General features: G+C 35.7%; 1 protein-coding gene across 1 annotated transcript in view; it reads right to left on the bottom strand.

Moving 5' to 3' along the window:
* KIF5B (kinesin family member 5B) overlaps positions 1–19,519 on the bottom strand; it is a 46,270-nt gene that overhangs the window by 14,728 nt on the left and 12,023 nt on the right. Inside the window, exons 3-15 of the mRNA XM_068987564.1 lie at positions 17,020–17,093; positions 15,925–16,029; positions 15,399–15,447; positions 14,828–14,883; positions 14,655–14,742; positions 14,391–14,515; positions 12,980–13,084; positions 12,590–12,735; positions 11,804–11,952; positions 11,190–11,383; positions 10,264–10,332; positions 6,632–6,838; positions 4,634–4,777 (exon numbers count right to left, since the gene is read on the bottom strand). Coding sequence (XP_068843665.1) covers positions 4,634–4,777; positions 6,632–6,838; positions 10,264–10,332; positions 11,190–11,383; positions 11,804–11,952; positions 12,590–12,735; positions 12,980–13,084; positions 14,391–14,515; positions 14,655–14,742; positions 14,828–14,883; positions 15,399–15,447; positions 15,925–16,029; positions 17,020–17,093 — 1,511 coding nt within the window. The remainder of the gene's footprint in view (positions 1–4,633; positions 4,778–6,631; positions 6,839–10,263; positions 10,333–11,189; positions 11,384–11,803; positions 11,953–12,589; positions 12,736–12,979; positions 13,085–14,390; positions 14,516–14,654; positions 14,743–14,827; positions 14,884–15,398; positions 15,448–15,924; positions 16,030–17,019; positions 17,094–19,519) is intronic.

Raw genomic sequence — 19,519 nt, 5'->3', positions numbered from 1 at the left:
TAAACTAAAAATAGAATTACCATATGATCCAGCAGTCAGTTCCACTTCTGGGCATCATCTACTATTTGCCAAGGGGCAGCAGGGTGGGGGGTGGGGGGGAGGGAGTGGGAGGTTGGGATTAGCAGATGTAAACTAGTATATATATAGACTGGATAAACAACAAGGTCCTACTGTATAGCACAGGGATATATCTTAAATATTCTGTGCTAAATCATAATGGAAAAAGTGTATGAAAAAGAATGTGTATCTATGTATAAACCAATCACCCTGGTTTACAGGAGAAATTAACACAATACTGTAAATCAACTATACTTCAACTTAAAAATAAGGAGCTTGAGAAGAAAGAAATAAACCTGTCTTTGTGTGCAGATGACATGATTCTTTAAAGAAAAACTCCTGGAACTAACAAGACCTTATAGCAACATTATAGGATACAAGATTAATTTACAAAAAAGTCAATCACTTTCCAATATACTAGCAAAACAAAGAAACAAGGGAATCTGAAACAAAAAACCTCTTTCTGACGTCATTCATATTATCACTTAAAAGAAACAGCCAACATAATGCTGAAGAACAACATAGTTGGAGGACTGACACTACCCAACTTCAAGACTTACTAAAGCTACAGTTATCACGATGACATGGTACTGACAAAAGAACAAACAGGTTATTAGAAAAGAATCGAAAGCCCAGGAATAGCATACACAAGTACCGTCAATTTATCTCTGACAGAGGACAAAGGGAATTCAATAGAAAATAGACAGTCTTTTCATTAAACTGCTGGAAAAACTAGTCATCCACATGTAAATACTCATAGAAAAAAATGAACTCCCAATGGATCATATACCTAAATGTAAATGCAAAACCAAAAAACTTCTAGAAGATAATAAATGAGATAATCTAGGTGACCATGGGTTTGGAGATGAGGTTTTAAAGTGTAACACCAAAACCCCAATCCATAAAGAAAGAGAACGGCAAACTAGACTTCATTAAAAAGATAAGCCAGACTGGGAGAAATATCTGCAAAACACAAACCTAATGAAGGACTATTATTCAAACCACACAAACAGAACTCTTAAAATTCAAGGTAAGAAAATAAGAGTCCAAAACTCAAATTAAACAACAGTGTGCTATGACTGATTCATGTTTATGTATAGCAGACACCAACACAATATTGTAAAGCAATTATCCTTCAATTAAAAACAAAACACCAAAACTGTGTGACAATGTCACATATCTGTTAAAAAGGCTCTAACCAAAAAATTGATGACATCAAATACTGGTGAGAATGTGAATTAATAGAACTTTCATTTTACTGTTGGTGGGAGCAAAAAATGCTACAAGCCAATTTCGAACACAGTTTGGGAGTTTCTTATTAAGTTAATATAGTCTTAACCTATGACCTAGCAATCATGCTCTTAGTTATTTTAACCCATCGAATCAAAAACTTATGTACTCAGAAAAACCTGCACATGAATGTCTGTTTACAGCAGCTTTAAACTGGAGGTAACCAATGTGGACCTACATACTAAAGGGCTTCCCTGGTGGCTCAAATGGTAAAGAATCTGCCTGCAATGCAGGACACCAGGTTCAATCCCTGGGTCTGGAAGATCCCCGGGAGAAGGGAATGACAACCCACTCCAGTATTCTTGCCTGGAGAATTCCGTGGACAGAGCCTGGCGGGCTACAGTCCATGGGGTTGGAAAGAGTCAGACACGACTGAGCAACTAATACTTTCACTTTCTTTTACACACAAAAATGAAATGAGCTATCAAGCTAAAAGACGACATGTAAAAACCTTAAATGTGGATCACAATAAACTGTGGAAAATTCTGAAAGAGATGTACATACCAGACCATGTGACCTGCTTCTTGAAAAACCTATATGCAGGTCAGGAAGCAACAATTAGAACTGGACATGGAACAACAGACTAGTTCCAAATAGGAAAAGGAGTACGGCAAGGCTGTATATTGTCACTCTGCTTATTTAACTTATATGCAGAGTACATCATGAGAAACGCTGGGCTGCAAGAAGCACAAGCTGGAATCAAGATTGCCGGGAGAAATATCAATCACCTCAGATATGCAGATGACACCACCCTTATGGCAGAAAGTGAAGAGGAACTAAAAAGCCTCTTGATGAAAGTGAAAGAGGAGAGTGAAAAAGTTGGCTTAAAGCTCAACATTTAGAAAATGAAGATCATGGCATCCGGTCCCATCACTTCATGGGAAATAGATGGGGAAACAGTGGAAACAGTGTCAGACTTTTTGGGGCTCCAAAATCACTGCAGATGGTGACTGCAGCCACGAAATTAAAAGACGCTTACTTCTTGGAAGGAAAGTTATGACCAACCTAGACAGCATATTCAAAAGCAGAGAGATTACTTTGCCAACAAAGGTCCATCTAGTCAAGGCTATGGTTTTTCCAGTGGTCACGTATGGATGTGAGAGTTGGACTGTGAAGAAAGCTGAGTGCTGAATAATTGATGGTTTTAAACTGTGGTGTTAAAGACTCTTGAGAGTCCCTTGGACTGCAAGGAGATCCAACCAGCCCATTCTAAAGGAGATTAGTCCTAGGTGTTCTTTGGAAGGAATGATGCTAAAGCTGAAACTCCAGTACTTTGGCCACCTCATGCGAAGAGTTGACTCATTGGAAAAGACTGATGCTGGGAAGGATTGAGGGCAGGAGAAGAAGGGGACGACAGAGGGTGAGATGGCTGGATGGCATCACCGACTCGATGGACGTGAGTTTGAGTGAACTCAGAGTTGGTGATGGACAGGGAGGCCTGGTATGCTGCGATTCATGGGGTTGCAAACAGTCGGACACAGCTGAGCTACTGAACTGAACTGAAGTAAAAGAAGCCAATCTGAAACAGCTAATACTGTATGACTCCACTTATATGACATTCTGGAAATGGTACAACTAGAGACAGTTAAAAAGATCATTGTTTGCTAGTGATTCAGGGGGGAGGGATGAGCAGATAAAGCACAAGCAACTTGTTAGAACAGTGAAATGAGTCTGATACTGCAATGGTGGATCTATATTATGCGTTCATCAAAATCCAGAGACTAGTATAACACAAAGAGTGAAACATAATGCCAAACATGCAAAACACGGAGAACTCAAGCAGCGCTTACTGATGTGTTTAACAGGAAGAGAATAACCTGCAAAACCCAAGAATACTGAGGGTCCATTTTTTCTTTACCTATTTGCAAGTCTGACTTGTTTTCAAATACTACAATGGTTCAGTGACAAAAGCAGTTTAGATGTCTGGTTATCGCTGGCTGTGCCATAAGACATAAGCCAGTCTTACTCTTTATTTTCTCTACCTTTACCACTTTTTCACATACTAAATTATTTGAACATGAAATGGATGAAGAAAGTGAAAAGTGTTAGTTGCTCAGTCATGTCCCACTCTTTTTGACACCATGGACTATAGCCTGCCAGGCTCCTCTGTCCATGGAATTCTCCAGGCAAGAATACTGGAGTGGGTTGTCATTTTCTTCTCCAATGAAATGGATGAATTTTTCTAAAAACAAGCCACAAATTTACAAAGAAAAATTTGAACATATTTCCAGTGTTCAGAATATGAAGGAAATCTACTTTTTTTTATCCCGGAAGATTCCAACAGAACGTAACCAATCTCACATACTTCACGACAAACAGACAGGGCAGGATGTTCAGCCTGACAGTGAAGAAAGAGCAAGTCACATCATTCAATGTTTAACAACGCTTTTCTGTTCTGATCAGGTGAGCCAGCATTAAGAAACGACACAATTATGAGAATGAATCCTTGCCTCCATCAACAAACAATAGCTCGGAATGAGAACAGAAGGAAAGTGTGCTCCACAGTGAAAGCTTTTATTTCATTTCCAACTCTTGTTAAACAGGGCTGCTTAGCTGACTTTCACTACAAACTCAAGTATAAATTTGCTCTCCTTGTCACTATAATTAGATTTTAGTTTTAAAAAAGGAAGTCCATACAAATATCTACTGCAACATACAAACCTTTCATGTTATGTGCACATTTTTTCAGTTAAGAGTCTAGTTTGTATTTTTTATTTAAGTTTTAAAATCTACCAGGTTGCAATTTTTTTTAACTACACACTAGTGCTAACATAACTAAGTATCCGCACCCTGAAAAAGATTATTAGAAAAGAAAAAATGTAACAAAATTTTGATAACTGATTAACTCTAAGGTTCACAATATTGTCCTGTTTACTACTATATGTTTAAAAAATTTCCAAATATAAAGAATTAATTAGCAGTGCTCACCTTTTATCTTTTTAAACACTTACAGCAACCAGAAGCTAATTTACTTACAGTTTACTCCTGGAGCTATTGTTTCAATTACACACTTTCGTAATTTATTAACGATAATTTCTAAGTGCAAAAATCTTTTAGAGAAGAAAACCAAACACGTAGTCCAGATAAACGCTACTGACTGAGCTTATGTCTCCTTGAGGACCCTTTATCCTCTCCCTCTTCCTCATCTATTTAAAACGAAGCCAATACCCTCTACTACAGAGGGGTCTTGGAGGAGGAGATGATGGATATGAAAAGAACTTTGTGAAAAATGAAAGCGTGAGTTCTATACAGATAATCATGCTTACTCTCAAGTAGTTACAATTACCTTTACGTCGTTGTTTCCCACAGCAATTCCTATTTCTGCCAGGTCTTTTAGTAAAGATGCCATCATCTCTGCTGCTCTTTTTTTCTGGTGGTTGGTCATTTCCTTAAGTTTCTGAAGCTCAGCATCTATACTTGCTAAACTTGCCTAATAGAATAAAATACAAAAAGTACAGTGAAATCTATTAAATGAAAGATCAACTCAAATTTTGACAGGTATTTTCATTCAGTACTCACAAAACCATTATTTTCTGCTTTCATTTTCTTGAATTCTCTACTGAGTCCTGGGCTAGCTCTCAGCTCAAATTTATAATGTATTTTAGGCCTAAGAGGAGCATGGAAAGTAGCCATATTGTAGCTCCATCAAGAGCAGACAGTTTGTATTACTTCACTAAATTTTTGAGATTGGATGTTTTCTACCTAGAAATGGAAAACTTTCAAATTAACTAGATTTGATTTTCATTTATTACCTTTGGAAACAGTCTGAGAAAATATATGTTAGTATGGAATTGCTAAGTCTTCTAGATGGCTGATAAGTTTTATCTGCTTTTTATATAGTATTTAGTTTCTGAGAAGAATTCACCTGATAATTACTACTACTTTTGTACTCTGATACATGCAATTATCCAGGAGACAGTGAAGTAGCATTACTATATGAATTTAATTACTATAATTATAAATTTAAAATAGTAGCTGGCTTACCAGCAACAAAGTCACCACAATTTTGAAAATTCAACTGAATCTGGCTGCTTTAAAACTGTTAGTTGTGTCACAGATCATATACTGTATTTTAAATGCAAGTTATTAACTTTTAATCAGTATCTTTTAGTAAAGATACCATTGTTTCAGCTGCTCATTTCTTCTGGTTATTTCCTTAAGTGTCTGAAAACCAGGAGATTGTGAGTTCACTCAGTTTGATCTACAATATACTACCAAGTCCAAATTACCAGACAATATCTTTAACAATCGAACAGCAATACTCAAGTATATAAAAAGATACAGACCACTTCAGGGGTTTCTAACTCCTTACCAATACAATGCTCATATTAAAACTGGGACACAAACAGAATAGTCATAAAGGCTGAAATCAGTGGCTAAGAACCAACTTACAGTTTACAGAGTTTTAAGAAACTCCTATCATTTGTCCAAACAGAAATTAGGTTTGCTAAGAATGCAACTCTCGAGTTATAAAGGTATTTTGATTTCCATGATATTAATTATAACTTCAAGCTAAATGTAACTTGGGAGGTCAAAAAGGGAAAAGGAACTTCTCCAGGAGCAGAAAGGCTTTCAAAATTGTCATTTCATAGCACTGATGTGACAAGGAAACAACTAGTGAGCACTGATCCTATGTCCAACTTTAAATATGATTTCTAAACAAGAAGCCAGCATTAACAACAAAACTTTAAGAAAAAGAGAGCTCATCCATGGTGATGCTCAAAATATCACAGAAGCAGTCACAGTTGTATACTATTTCTGGCATCACTGTCAGAGGGCAGGGATTCTTGCCTTACAGTGATGAAAACAAAAATCTTCATTTCCTGGGGAACCATGATGAAGCTATTACACTGTCCCAGAAGACACTGGCCCAGGTATTAGAAATTTAACAGTGAACAAAATATAAGTTACGTGAAGTCATATATCCTGCTAGTTTGCTTTTTGTGCACATTTTAAAAATCATAGTTTGAACAGTTGGCTAATAACTTTACTGGGCAACTAGTAGTCAACTTTTTTTTCTTTGAACAGTAGAATATCTGGAGTAGCCAATATGTAGCCAATTAAAATACCACTTTAATTACATATTAATAGACCTTTAGAAACTAAAAAAATAACCCTCTTCCTCCACCTTAAAGCTTCATATATAGGAGAAAATAAAGTTGACACTTGAGTTCTTGAAGAATCGATGTTATCAGTCTTAAGCTTTTACAGAAGTAAGTTACTCAGGTAACTTTTCAATTAAGAATACTTTACCAAAGTATTAAGAAAAAAAATTGTATCCTACCGATTTCTGATTCAGCTCATCACTAAGTAATTCATATTCCTTGGTTTTGTCTTCAACTTCCTGAGACTTCTGATCATAGTTGACAGCAAGTTCTTCCAAGGCTTGTAAAACTTCCTTTACTTCTTCCTTAGAGGCATCATTTTCTGCCTGAAGGCGATTCAGTTCAGTCTGCATATTATCTTGATCTCTTCTGGTAGATGCCAGAAGCTGTAGGAAGGAATAAAAATATCTATTTTATCCAAAGAACACTGAGTAACTGTTTTTTAAAACATACACAAGTTAAAAAAAAAACCACTTTTTATCACTTGCTCACCAAAAAGGGAATGAAATGTGGACATTACTATACATGGTAACATTTATTCATTCAACAGATTTACTAAATACCTACTGTGTGCACATTCTGTGCTCAACACTGTGGGAGATGGAAAAATCTAGTGGAAGACAGATACACAAACGAATGCAATACGAAATGAAATGTTAGAGCCATAATGGAGACAGGACATGACAAAGTGCTTGGCAGTGTAAGGAAAGGGGATATTTCTGGATGGGTATTCATGGAGGAGCTAGAATAGGAAAATTATTGTCAGGTGCACTCTAACAGAAAAAGACACACAAGGCTCCTAACCATGCACAGAAAAAAAGAAATGAGTAGATGCTTTAAAAGTTTAGGTTTTCTTTGGGCAACAGAGGGTGGCATCTGAGCTATGTCTGAGGAAAACATGGTATCAGCAAATAAAATCTAAACTGGAAGAAGTCAAGAGACTCTTAGGAGGATACTGAGATCATGTGAGTCAGTTGCTTTGAAGTAGGGGCATCTGGAATTTGTAGTTTTCTAAAGGGGCAGAGTGCTAATGCCACTTAGAAGTGGGAGCCAGGGATGTCAACTGTCCTGTAAAGTGGACAGAACAATATAAATGAAGAATTATGCAAATGATACCAGTGCCCCTTGGAGAAACAATGCTACTAGAGTAGAAAAAAACAAGATGATTCAACCAGGATTAATTTGACTGATGGTAGACATCTCCTGGGCTTTCCTTGTAACTCAGCTGGTAAAGAATCTGCCTGCAATTCAGGAGACTTGGGCTCGATCCCTGGGTTGGGAAGATCCCCTGGAGAAGAGAGAGGCTACCTACCCCAGTATTCAGGCCTCAAGAATTCCATGGACTGTATAGTCTATAGGGTCGCAAAGAGTTGGACACTACTGAGTGACTTTCACTTTCACTTTTCAGACACCTCTTACTTACTGAAGTTATAAGTCTTTGCTCCAACCCCCAGAACGAACCTCAAACAAAGGACCACTTTTCAATTATCCCCCATACTTAAAGAAATTGGGGAAAACCACTAGACCATTCACGTATGATCTAAATCAAATCCCTTATGACTATACAGTGGAAGTCAGAAATAGATTTAAGGGACTAGTTCTGACAGACAGTGCCTGATGAACTATGGACGGAGGTTCATGACATTTTACAGGAGCCTGGAATCAAGACCATTTCCAAGAAAAAGAAATGCAAAAAAGCAAAATGGCTGTCAGGGGAGGCCTTACAAATAGCTGCGAAAAGAAGAGAAATGAAAAGCAAAGGAGAAAAGGAAAGATATTCCCATTTGAATATAGAATAGTAAGGAGAGATAAGAAAGCACTCATCTCACATGCTAGTAAAGTAATGCTCAAAATTCTCCAAGTCAGGCTTTAGAAATATGTGAACCATGAACTTCCAGATGTTCAAGCTGGTTTTAGAAAAGGCAGAGGAACTAGAGGTCAAATTGCCAACATCTACTGGATCATTAAAAAAGCAAGAGAGTTCCAGAAAAACATCTATTTCTGCTTTATTGACTATGCCAAAGCCTCTGACTGTGTGGATCACAAAAAACTGTGGAAAATTCTGAAGGAGATGGGAATACCAGACCACCTGACCTGCCTCTTGAGAAACCTGTATGCAAGTCAGGAAGCAACAGTTAGAACTGGACATGGAACAACAGACTGGTTCCAAATAGGAAAAAGAGTACGTCAAGGCCGTATATTCTCACCCTGCTTATTTAACTTCTATGCAGAGTACATCATGAGAAACGCTGGGCTGGATGAAGCACAAGCTGGAATCAAGACTGCCGGGAGAAATATCAATAACCTCAGATATGCAGGTGATACCACCCTTATGGCAGAAAATGAAGAACTAAAAGAGCCTCTTTATGAAAGTGAAAGAGGAGCGTGAAAAAGCTGGCTTAAAGCTCAACATTCAGAAAACGAAGATCATGGCTTCCAGTCCCATCACTTCATGGCAAATAGATGGGGAAACAGTGTCAGACTTTATTTTTGGGGGGCTCCAAGATCACTGCAGATGGTGACTGCAGCCATGAAATTAAAAAATGCTTACTCCTTGGAAGGAAAGTTATGACCAACCTAGACAGCATATTAAAAAGCAGAGACATTACTTTCTCAACCAAAGTCCGTCTAGTCAAGGCTATGGTTTTTCCAGTAGTCATGTATGGATGTGAGAGTTGGACTATAGAGAAAGCTGAGCACCGAGGAATTGATGCTTTTGAACTGTGGTGTTGGAGAAGACTCTTGAGAGTCCCTTGGACTGCAAGGAGATCCAACCAGCCCATTCTAAAGGAGATCAGTCCTGGGTGTTCATTGGAAGGACTGATGTTGAAGCTGAAACTCCAATACTTTGGCCATCCCATGCGAAGAGCTGATTCATTTGAAAAGACCCTGATGCTGGGAAAGATTGAGGACAGGAGAAAAAGGGGACGACAGAAGATGAGATGGTTGGATGGCATCACTGACTGATTCAATGGACATGGGTTTGGGTAGACTTCAGGAGTTGGTGATGGACAGGGAGGCCTGGAGTGCTGTGGATTATGGGGTGGCAAAGAGTCAGACATGACTGAGAGACTGAACTGACTGCCAAGTAAGGTAAAATGAGGGTCCAAAGTGACAAACTAGAGAGAAGGAACTTGAAAGAAACAAGATGAAAGTGAAGATCACAGAAATGAGAAACAGGTCAGGGGAGGGTAGAAATGGTAGAGTAAAAAATAATCTTTATTCCCTGACATTCTCATTTCTATGATAAAAATCATACCCAAAAGTATGAATTCCTAAAAACAAAGCCAATGTGATTCAGAAATAAGTCTTTTCTTTAACAATCCCTTTGGACATATATCGGGGTTAAAGTGTTTTTTATACTCCTTCCTTCATCATTTCCATGTGGAAATACTTTTCATAAAGGGAGGAGGAACCTAAGGTTACTCCAGTCCAAAGATCAATAAGAAGTGTTTGGGGGAGAATAAGACAAAGTAGCACTGTACAAGGAAAGCAAAAGACAGAGTTGAAAACCCCAGGAGATGTATATTAAAGAATAAATGCAAAAAAAGAAAATCATCCTCTCCCCTCCAGTTAGACTTAACTCACACTTAAAAAACCCAAAAAACCCAACCCCAAAAAGCCTGAAGAAGTCAATCTTTGCTTCTGTCTGTATGATGTACTGCTCCCATAGGATATCCACGGTGAAGCATGGACATACTAAAAAAATTTTTAAATGTACTGGAGTATGTTCTGAGCTCTGTAGATGCCTTCATCTTTTAAGTGACAATGATAAACTATACAGCTTTTCTGGAAGCAGTATTCAATTTACCTCTTCCTGATCCAGCATTTGTGTCTTCAGTTTTTCTACCAATTGGCTCTGTTGATTAATTTCTTCATCCTAGAATTTTCAGTTACAAGTTAACAGAATAGCTCACAACCTGGTTCTGTTTCCTAACACAAACTCTAAGATTACTACCCATTCCCCAGTATTTCAAAGTTGCTTTCCCCAAATTGGACATAGCTTATTCTAATCTCTTATCTTAGAAAGATGTTGAAACAAATGGAGCTTCTTTCATTTATCAGTAACTGCAACATCCTTATCATGCAATAAGAAAAAAGGCTTATGTTTATGAAAGTTATTCACAAAATACTTTAAATGCTAAAAATAATAAACATGTTTAAAGCTATTACTGAAAATAATGCCATGCAGCCACTTCAAACCTACCTACCATCCCTGTTTAAAATACATTAAAAACATCACCTACTAAGAAAAAAATCAAAGACAACATCAGAACAATTTTTTCTAGTCTCTTTACTATTATTTTTCATATCCTTTTTATTTGCTTCATAACTGTGCTATTTTTCATACTACTGATATCATCAAAGTAGAAGACAGTATTTCCACTTGATTCTGTTCCCTCAGTCTAATCTCTTGCATCATTTTTATCACTAGCGCCACAGAGGGCTGATTCTAAAAGGTCATTTCATTAAGACTCTCCAAGGACTGTGTCAAATTTCCTTTTGAAAGTTCTTTTAGCTGAAAGAGAAGGGGAAGAAAGGTATGCCTTATACATAGTTTCTACACAGAAACAGAAACTGTCATTTTATATTTGTTGTTAATATAATGATGTTGAGAAAGTTAACAGAAACCTAGGAATATGTACATAGGTCATGATGACCCATTAATATTGAAATTAGAAAATAAAAATATGTCAATAATGTTCTAAAAGAAAATAGAACACAAATAATACTTACCTTGTCATCAAGTTGTTTGTACAGTTTAGCAATTTCTTCTTCACACTTTCTTCTTTCAGCATCAGTAAAGTTTCCAGTAACTCCAATTGTGGCTGCTGGTTTATCATTGGTAATAGTAATATCCTTATCCACTGCAAAAGCTTCCAAGTTGGCTTTCTCTTTGTCAAACTGTTCATCAACAGGCACTGTCTCTCCTAAAATAAGACAACAGAATGGTTAATAAAACCCACCTGTCGAAAATTAATTTTAATTTTATTCAATTTCAGAAGCTCTCATAAACTTTATCTGCTCAGTCCCTGAGATCTGTAAAGTTGGAATTATCTTTGACTGTCCCCTTTATCTTCTAAAGCCAGTCATCAAATCTTGTATTTTTAATTGATTTCATCCTAAGCTAAACATCTTGCCATCTTGAGACTTCAACAGCCAGCTAGCTGGCCTCTATGCCTCTATTTATTATTCCAGGTAAAAATCAGAATTTAAAGTAAAAGGTTTTATTCATTTTTATTTGATGATCCCTAATATGTTGTTATTTTCATTTATATCAGAGTCTCAAATTTATAAAATAGCTCTGAATCTCTATTCCACAAACTCTAAACAACAAATTCAGTTATTACCATTACGCCATCGGTTGAGTTCATTTTCAAGCCACTGAATGGTGTTCCGGAGGGTCTTATTTTTTTCTTTTTCTCTTTCATACTTCTTTTTCCACTGTTCTGCAGTTAACTCTACATTGACACAAACTGTGTTCTTAATTGTTTTGGCCCTAAGACAAGTAGTTGGGGAAGAGGGGAAGAATGTGACTTAATTATTTTCAATTGATATCTATATCTCTGAAATATAAGCATATGTGGCTAGGTAATTTAACTATTCTTGTCTAGTTATCTCTGACTAAATTCTAGGAGCTGTACTTAGTATAGTGTTTATTCACAACCCATTAGATTTGGGTCAGTTGCAACACCTCTGAATAGCTTAAAAAAAAAAAAATCAGCAACCTGATAAGAAAAAAAAAAACATGGGCCCATTATTTTTCCAACTCACTTGTAAGGCAGAATTAAGAAAAGCAATTATCAATGATAGTCAAAGTCATCATTATTGATTTTCCTTGGCTAACCACCTCATATAGTTATCCCATTATTTGAACAGGTCACATATGTCAATAGGCTTAACATACAATTATATCCCTCAGGTTTTTGCTTCATTATCTGATTCAAATGTTTGTTTTAATACTGAACTGAAGCTTCTCACATAAATCTGACTCGAGTTAACACTTGACTTGAATGTTTTCTAGCACACTAATAATACATACTGATTTGAATCTATCTGTCCTGAACCTTACCTAGATTTAATAAATGAAATGCCTATCTACATTTAGACTTTATATTTTCTGAACAAAAACAAACCTCTGACCAAACAGGAGTGTAGATTTTGTTTCAGATTCATTGTACGATGATGGAGAGCAGCAAATTACAATAGTGGTTCTACAGTTCCCACCTAAGGAATCTTGAAGGATTCTCGTCATTTTACTATCGCGATATGGAACATATGTCTACATATAAAAACAAACAAAAAACCAAAGAAGACAAATGGGTTTCTCAGTAATAAAATATGTTGTAGTTATTAAAATGGGAATTAGGATATACACACTAATATTATAAAATAAATCCCTAAAAGACAACTTATTCATACCTATTCATCCAGTGAATCCCTCTCACTCACATCCACAGGTATGTATGTTATCTATGTTTAACTTCCCATTAGATAACAGGGAAATAGAAAACAAGTGTACTCACACTACCCTCAGCCAAAGCAGAAATGACATTTCCAAGAGCAGAAAGGGACTTGTTGATGTTCTTAGCTTCATCCAGCACAGCACCTTCAGCACCAGTTTTACTAACCTATACATAAGATTGCAAAAGAATAAAACAAAATTATGTTTCAGTGATTCTAATTTTCTAAAACGTTCAGAGGTCATCAATAACTAGTAAAAAAGAAAAGGGAAAGCTTCAAGACTTTGTTTGCCAAGTATTTACTCTAGTAGTAGTAGTGAAAGTCACTCAGTTGTGTCCAACTCTTTTTGCGACCCCATGGGCTATACAGTCCATGGAATCCTCCAGGCCAGAATAGTGGAGTGGGTAGCCTTTTCCTTCTCCAGAGAAATCTTCCCCACCCAAGGATCGAACCCACGTCTCCCGCATTGCAGGCAGATTCTTTACCAGCTGAGACACCAGGGAAGCCTGAGTATTTACTCTAATCTATCAGTATTTATCAAGTATGACTTTTCTGAGACCTTGGGTTTTTTTGCATGACAAAAATGGGATTAAGGAGATACCAAATTTTATTTTTAGGTGTGCTCATGAAATTAACCTACTTACATGTAGATTTGTATTGACAGCTTACTAATTTGTTAACCCCCTTCGATGCACTGGGAAAATGAAACTAAAAAATTTACTAAAGCACAATGTTGATGTTGTGATGGTTAGAGAGAGACTGAATTTATATATATCAATTTTATATAAGCAAACTTGCTTCTATTAAAAAATGTAAAATACACAAAGATAACAGAATAATATGTCAGCAATGATGCCTGAAGAAGCAGCTTCTCTGTATCTGCAAAATTAGAGATAGACTTTGAAGGATGTGTGTAAGATTTTTGTGTAGAAGGGAGCAGGTATGTTACTTTAATCAGAAGAAAAAACAAATTAGCAGAACAAACAACAAAAAAAGGTCACATAGGTCAGTATTAAGACATCTGAACTTATTTTGATTTTGACATAAATCAGAATCAGATTGTACAGGACTACAATATAATACTTAAATAATCCTCCAAAAGGAGTATGGCAAAATCCAAAAGGATTAATTAATGGGCAGTTTTTAGAGGGAGACCATTGTCAGTGTGAATAAAATAGACACCAAAAATTAGGAAAAGGATACCTAGTAAAATTCTTAATGACATACATTCAACACATTATCAATAAAGCATACACCTACGTCAAGGATAACACTTACTGGCAGAATTGGATTATGGCCTAAATGACAGTAATTTGCAATGACGAGACACTGGCATAAATGCTTATAACTCTCAAAAATACTACCAAACCCAGTTTGACGCACATTTTCAAGATTTAACAATGAAAAATACATAAGCCCAAATCTGAGCTGAAGTTCATTAAAAATGCTTCCATCGGAATATAAAGATTTTACCTTTTCACTACCAGCTAAATCCACCAGATAAAGTTTTCCACTCAGCTTTTGTTCCGTTTGCGTGTTCTCTTGTTTTACATTAATAAGAAATATACTGTGACTCCTAGAGCTATGTTCATTCATATCTACAAAGAAATCACACAACCAAATATCAACAAACAAGGCTTTCCCTTACTAATAATTTCTAAAGCACTATTTCACCTAAGAAAAATCAACTTTAAAGCAGTCTATGCCTTAACTAGTATTACTAAATATGCCACTTACTTGTAACTGCTACATGTCTATTAGATTTTCCTTCATCTATGGTGTCCATAACTTCATCTGGACTACATACAAAACGCTCTGTACATCCCTGTAAAATAAATTTTTAAAGAATGTCATCACCCTTTAAAAAATGTTATTATAGGGCTTTTCTAAACATTCTGAATTATACCTACTTTTACATAGGGAACTCGATTTTTATCTTCATGAACTGAAAGATTGGTCTTTGAAACTGAAAAAGAAAAATAAATAATATTAACATTTTCCTAACTGCTAACAACGGCTGTGAAATAGTTAATTCAATTGTTTCTTGTTTCTCTCCCCCTGCAGCCTAATAACAATGAACTTAAAAAAACATGAAAATATCACTGCAAAAGCAAGAGTCTATAGAACCAAGACTTATAGAGAAGTTTAGGTCCAGGCCAACCTCTGCCACTCATATTCTGAAGATAAGAACACTAAGTCAGATTGGTTCTGTGGTTTGCTAAGGACAATGTGTTTGACAGCTGAGAAAAGACAAGATCATAGGACTCAGGCTCTGGAACTCCAGTCCAATTGTCTAATTACTACCTATGAAGCGCCCACAAATATATGCTTCAATTAAGTTAAAATGGATTCAATTAAAACTTTGAAAGAAACATTTTTCAATGTTTCCTGTAATTCAAGTCAGGTTCATATAGGTTATTGAGAAACGGTCTCACATTTACAACTATCAACAGTAACTCGAAGAGCAAGAATTTAACTTACCATCTAATAGGTCCCTTATCTTATCCAAATAAATCTCAAAATACGAAACCTAAAGGGCAGAGGAAACAAAGTGGGGGGGAATCAACCACTTAAAATTACAAAGTAATTTATTTACTTATTCATCAAATATTTACTCCAGCCTGAGTGCCAGGTACCAGTGCCAGGGACAACTCAGCTACAGCTCATATTCTGATGGGAAGCCTGAAAATCACTCAGCTCTTTTATGTAACTAAAGTGCATTTTCCACTAGGTATCTTCATCTAAAATTAGACTCGTTGGGTCTAATTAGTCAGAACTTTTGAGCTTTGTACCAAAACAAACTCCTTTATCTTAAAGAGGAGGCAGCTAAGGCAAGAAAGACTTGGATTACTCCTTTACTATGTCAGAGGAAGGGTCTGAGTTTACAGATTCTAATAATCTTTCAACTACACCTGCCCATAATTTTTAAAAAAATTTTTAAAGAAAAAATATTGAACAGAATTATTCTAGATATAAAATAAAATACCACCTTTCCCCAATATTTTACCTTAATATGAAATTCCAAATTTTCATCCATGGAGTAAATATAATTAAAAATATCTTGCACTATTCTTGGAATAATTCCCATGCCTTCTGGATCATGAAGTTTACCCTAAACAGAAAACAAAACTAGAGTTCCTAAATAAACTGTAACATACAAATTAAAAAATCAAAACTTTTAATTTACAATTCATAGTCAAGAGAGGATAGGAATTCTAATTGTTGCTATTTTTTTGGTGAAAAACTGTGGCTGTACAAATACCTAAAAAAAAACAATTCAACTGTTAGATATTTTGTTAAGTTACATATAAATAATGTATGCTAATCAGGTTACCAATTGATCTTAGCCTTTTCTTTAATCATTAGATTCAGATGATGCAATTTGCGAATAAACACATTCCAGGAAAATGTTTGTGAGTTGCTCACCATTTAAATCTGCATCATTCTATCTACTTCAAGTCAAATTCATCTAAGTGCTAAGAATGTCTGTTACCTGACTTTAACATGACGAAAATGAGTGACTCCAAAATAAGCAATCATTTACTTTAGATATGTAGAATGCTCAGATAAATGACAAAAGCAGACACTCTGTACCAGAGGCAGGTTATAGGATGTTTTCTAGAAGCAAAGCTCGAGCAGGTTTACATTCATTATTAATAGCAGCGCTGATAATTTTGGAGCCCTTATTATCAAAGAGGGACAAGTACCTGGCTAGAGGTTGGGAAATGAGACAGATGCAGAGACACGACCAAGGAGAGAAAGAAAAACCTAAGTGCTCCAAATAGAACTGAAAACACATAAACATTAAAAATTTCAAAATTCCCCATTATAAGGTGACAGAGAATTCTTATTTAATTCTAAGACATGCACAATTTTGTGGTTATGCAGATAAAACAAAGCTCAATATGATATCATATATACAATTTCTATTCAAACTCAGGAACTGATTAGATTGTAACCATGTTACTCGTATATAATTTGTATGAGACAAAGCAGTAAAGAGTAAATAAAGCTGTTTAAGCATGATAAAATGTCACAAATAATGAATGAATACACTGTATGTGCTGCAAACTACATCCAAATACTGATTAAAAAACATTACCTCCATTGTGTGTGTCTTCCCAGAGGATGTTTGTCCATATGCAAATATGGTTCCATTGTAGCCTTCAAGTACATCTATGAGAAAATAAGAGATTTAATACATAGGGGGCTTTTTTCCTTAAGCAAGACCATTAAGGGAAATTGGTAAGAATATATAATAGTAATTTTCTTACTGAGGATTCACCTAAGGAATTCCTTTCTCTTTAGCCCAAATTACTGTCTATTGTCAGTAAGAAACAAATTTTAAATTCCATTGCTTATAATCATCTCTCCTGTCAATGTACATCTTAGATGTCAATGCAACAGTATTCTACAGCTTTGCATGACCTAAAAGGAAAAAAAATGCTCTGCCAGTTTATGTACAGTTATGAACTAGCTTTTAGAAGGAAGACTGATTGGTTGCCTACAGGTGGTTAAAATCCACAATATTCCTCATTATACAAAGTATAACAAGCCCAGTCCCATCTCAAAATCAATTATCAGGGAGTTTCTATGGAATTATAAAAAACAAACACCACACAATTTTTTTTTCTAGCCCTTTGTGTACCCCAAGACTTACCATTAACATTTAAGCAGCTTCTTTTACTAGGCTAAGGAGTAGTCGTGGAATGTGAGTGAGCAAGGTGACTTCTGGTTTCCAGTTTGGGGGATTCAGTTTGTTGGGGACTTTTTATATTGTTTTTCCTTGTTTTCGTAAAAAGAAAGGTACTATAAAGTCATATACTATTTTAGAGGAAGCCGAAGTACAAACTGAGGCCTCTGCTGGAAACAGCAGATGGTAACAGTGGAAAATAAATTTGTAATAAGCAAGCAAATCCTTGTCTTTTTTTAAGTTGACTATTTATAAAAAGAAAAAAGAAAAAAAAGGTCCCAACATTGGTCACGACTAACTAGATATTAGATTTGCTATAGAAATATTTATTTATAAGAAAAAGAAGGTATTAGTACTTACTTCTCTGGGAAGATTTTAAGAGATCTCAAACATTTGAAACTTTCATTCAATATCTTTCCAGTTTCATGAAGAGAAGCAAAATAATTTCAGGAATTACAGTTAAAACAGATTAAGATTGCAGTATTTCTGTTAATAATTCTGAAGACAAAATCGTCTGGGTTAAAAAAGAAGCACTAGACCCTTTCCAATCTACTTCTTATATATATATAACTGATCTCTGTATATCAATGTCACACCCTCTGCAAAAGATCTTTTAATCGATCACACAAAATCTAAGGATAAACTCCAAAATTTTGGTAGATCTATACATGAATGTTCATCCATGCTATGATCCAATTACCTAGCACCACAAAACTACTTAATACTGGTAGATGAATGAATAAATGACTTTCCTAAGATCATATAAATAGCGTATGTCTACATATTAAAAATAAATGTGTTAGGTGAAACACATTACATGAGGGCTTATAGGATAATAAATGTATGCAATATGTTTGCATTTGGGACTTTAAGCAAACCGTAAATCTTTTATATGATAACAGAAGATTATGGAATAGTCAATCTTTAAATGTTTACTGAAAACTATAATCTAGGCTCTCTGTCCTGGGAGCAAGGGATAGAAACAGGATTAGCTGATTTATAGAGGCACCAGGCTATCATTAAAGTAATAACAGTGTTATGAATTAGAAAAATAATCCCTTCCTGCCTACCTCCAAATCCGTTCCTGACTTTTGCTTTCTAGAGTAATTTGTCAATGTTTTTTTTATAAAAAAGTGTAAACATACAGAAAAACAATGAATTTTACAGTAAACAACCCTATAATCAGTACTAAGATTCTATCAGTAACATTTTATCATTTTACTGTTTGCTTTAATCATGTATCCATCCACCCATTTTATTTATTCAATGTATTTCAGAGATTTTAGTACATTTCCATCTAAATACTCCAGCATGCATACACCACTGGCTAGAACTCAATGTTTCGCAGTTTTGTTCTTCAGAGGTAAAATTTACATGCAATGAATATTTTAAAAGTATAGACCTTTAACAAACAAACACAAATAAAATATTCTTCTCTTTGAAAACCCCAGAGTATGCATCTATAAGCAATAAAATTAGGCACCTTTGGAACTGGCTCTTGTTTGCCTTTTCAACTCTATCTCCCATTATCCTTGCGCTCACAGTTTTTATTGCTAAAAAAATGGCTGAATCTGACCATTTCAGATGGTTCCACATCACAGTCATACCATAATGTATGCCTTCCCTCAACATGTGGACAGTCTTAGCCCACAGGCATCTGTCTGGAGGGCACACCTCACTCTCCTTCCTATTCCTGTGCACCCTTGAGACTAGCTTAGGCTTTAATCTGGGTAAGAGTCCCACCCTATGTGTTCTTGTAGCACCTACATTTTATCATAATACTGACCACTGTCTTCCTCAAGAACCTATAAAATCCTTGAGGCCAGGGCTGTGTTTAACTCCTAGCACAGTGCCTGGCACTTAGGATGAACTCAAATACTTGCTGAATGACTATTATTAACACTAAAAC

The sequence above is a fragment of the Capricornis sumatraensis genome, chromosome 15, assembly GCF_032405125.1.
Source record: "Capricornis sumatraensis isolate serow.1 chromosome 15, serow.2, whole genome shotgun sequence".
In the NCBI taxonomy this organism is placed as follows: domain Eukaryota; kingdom Metazoa; phylum Chordata; class Mammalia; order Artiodactyla; family Bovidae; genus Capricornis; species Capricornis sumatraensis.
Note: the sequence above shows the minus strand (reverse complement) of the source record. Positions and strands in the feature narration are given on the sequence as shown.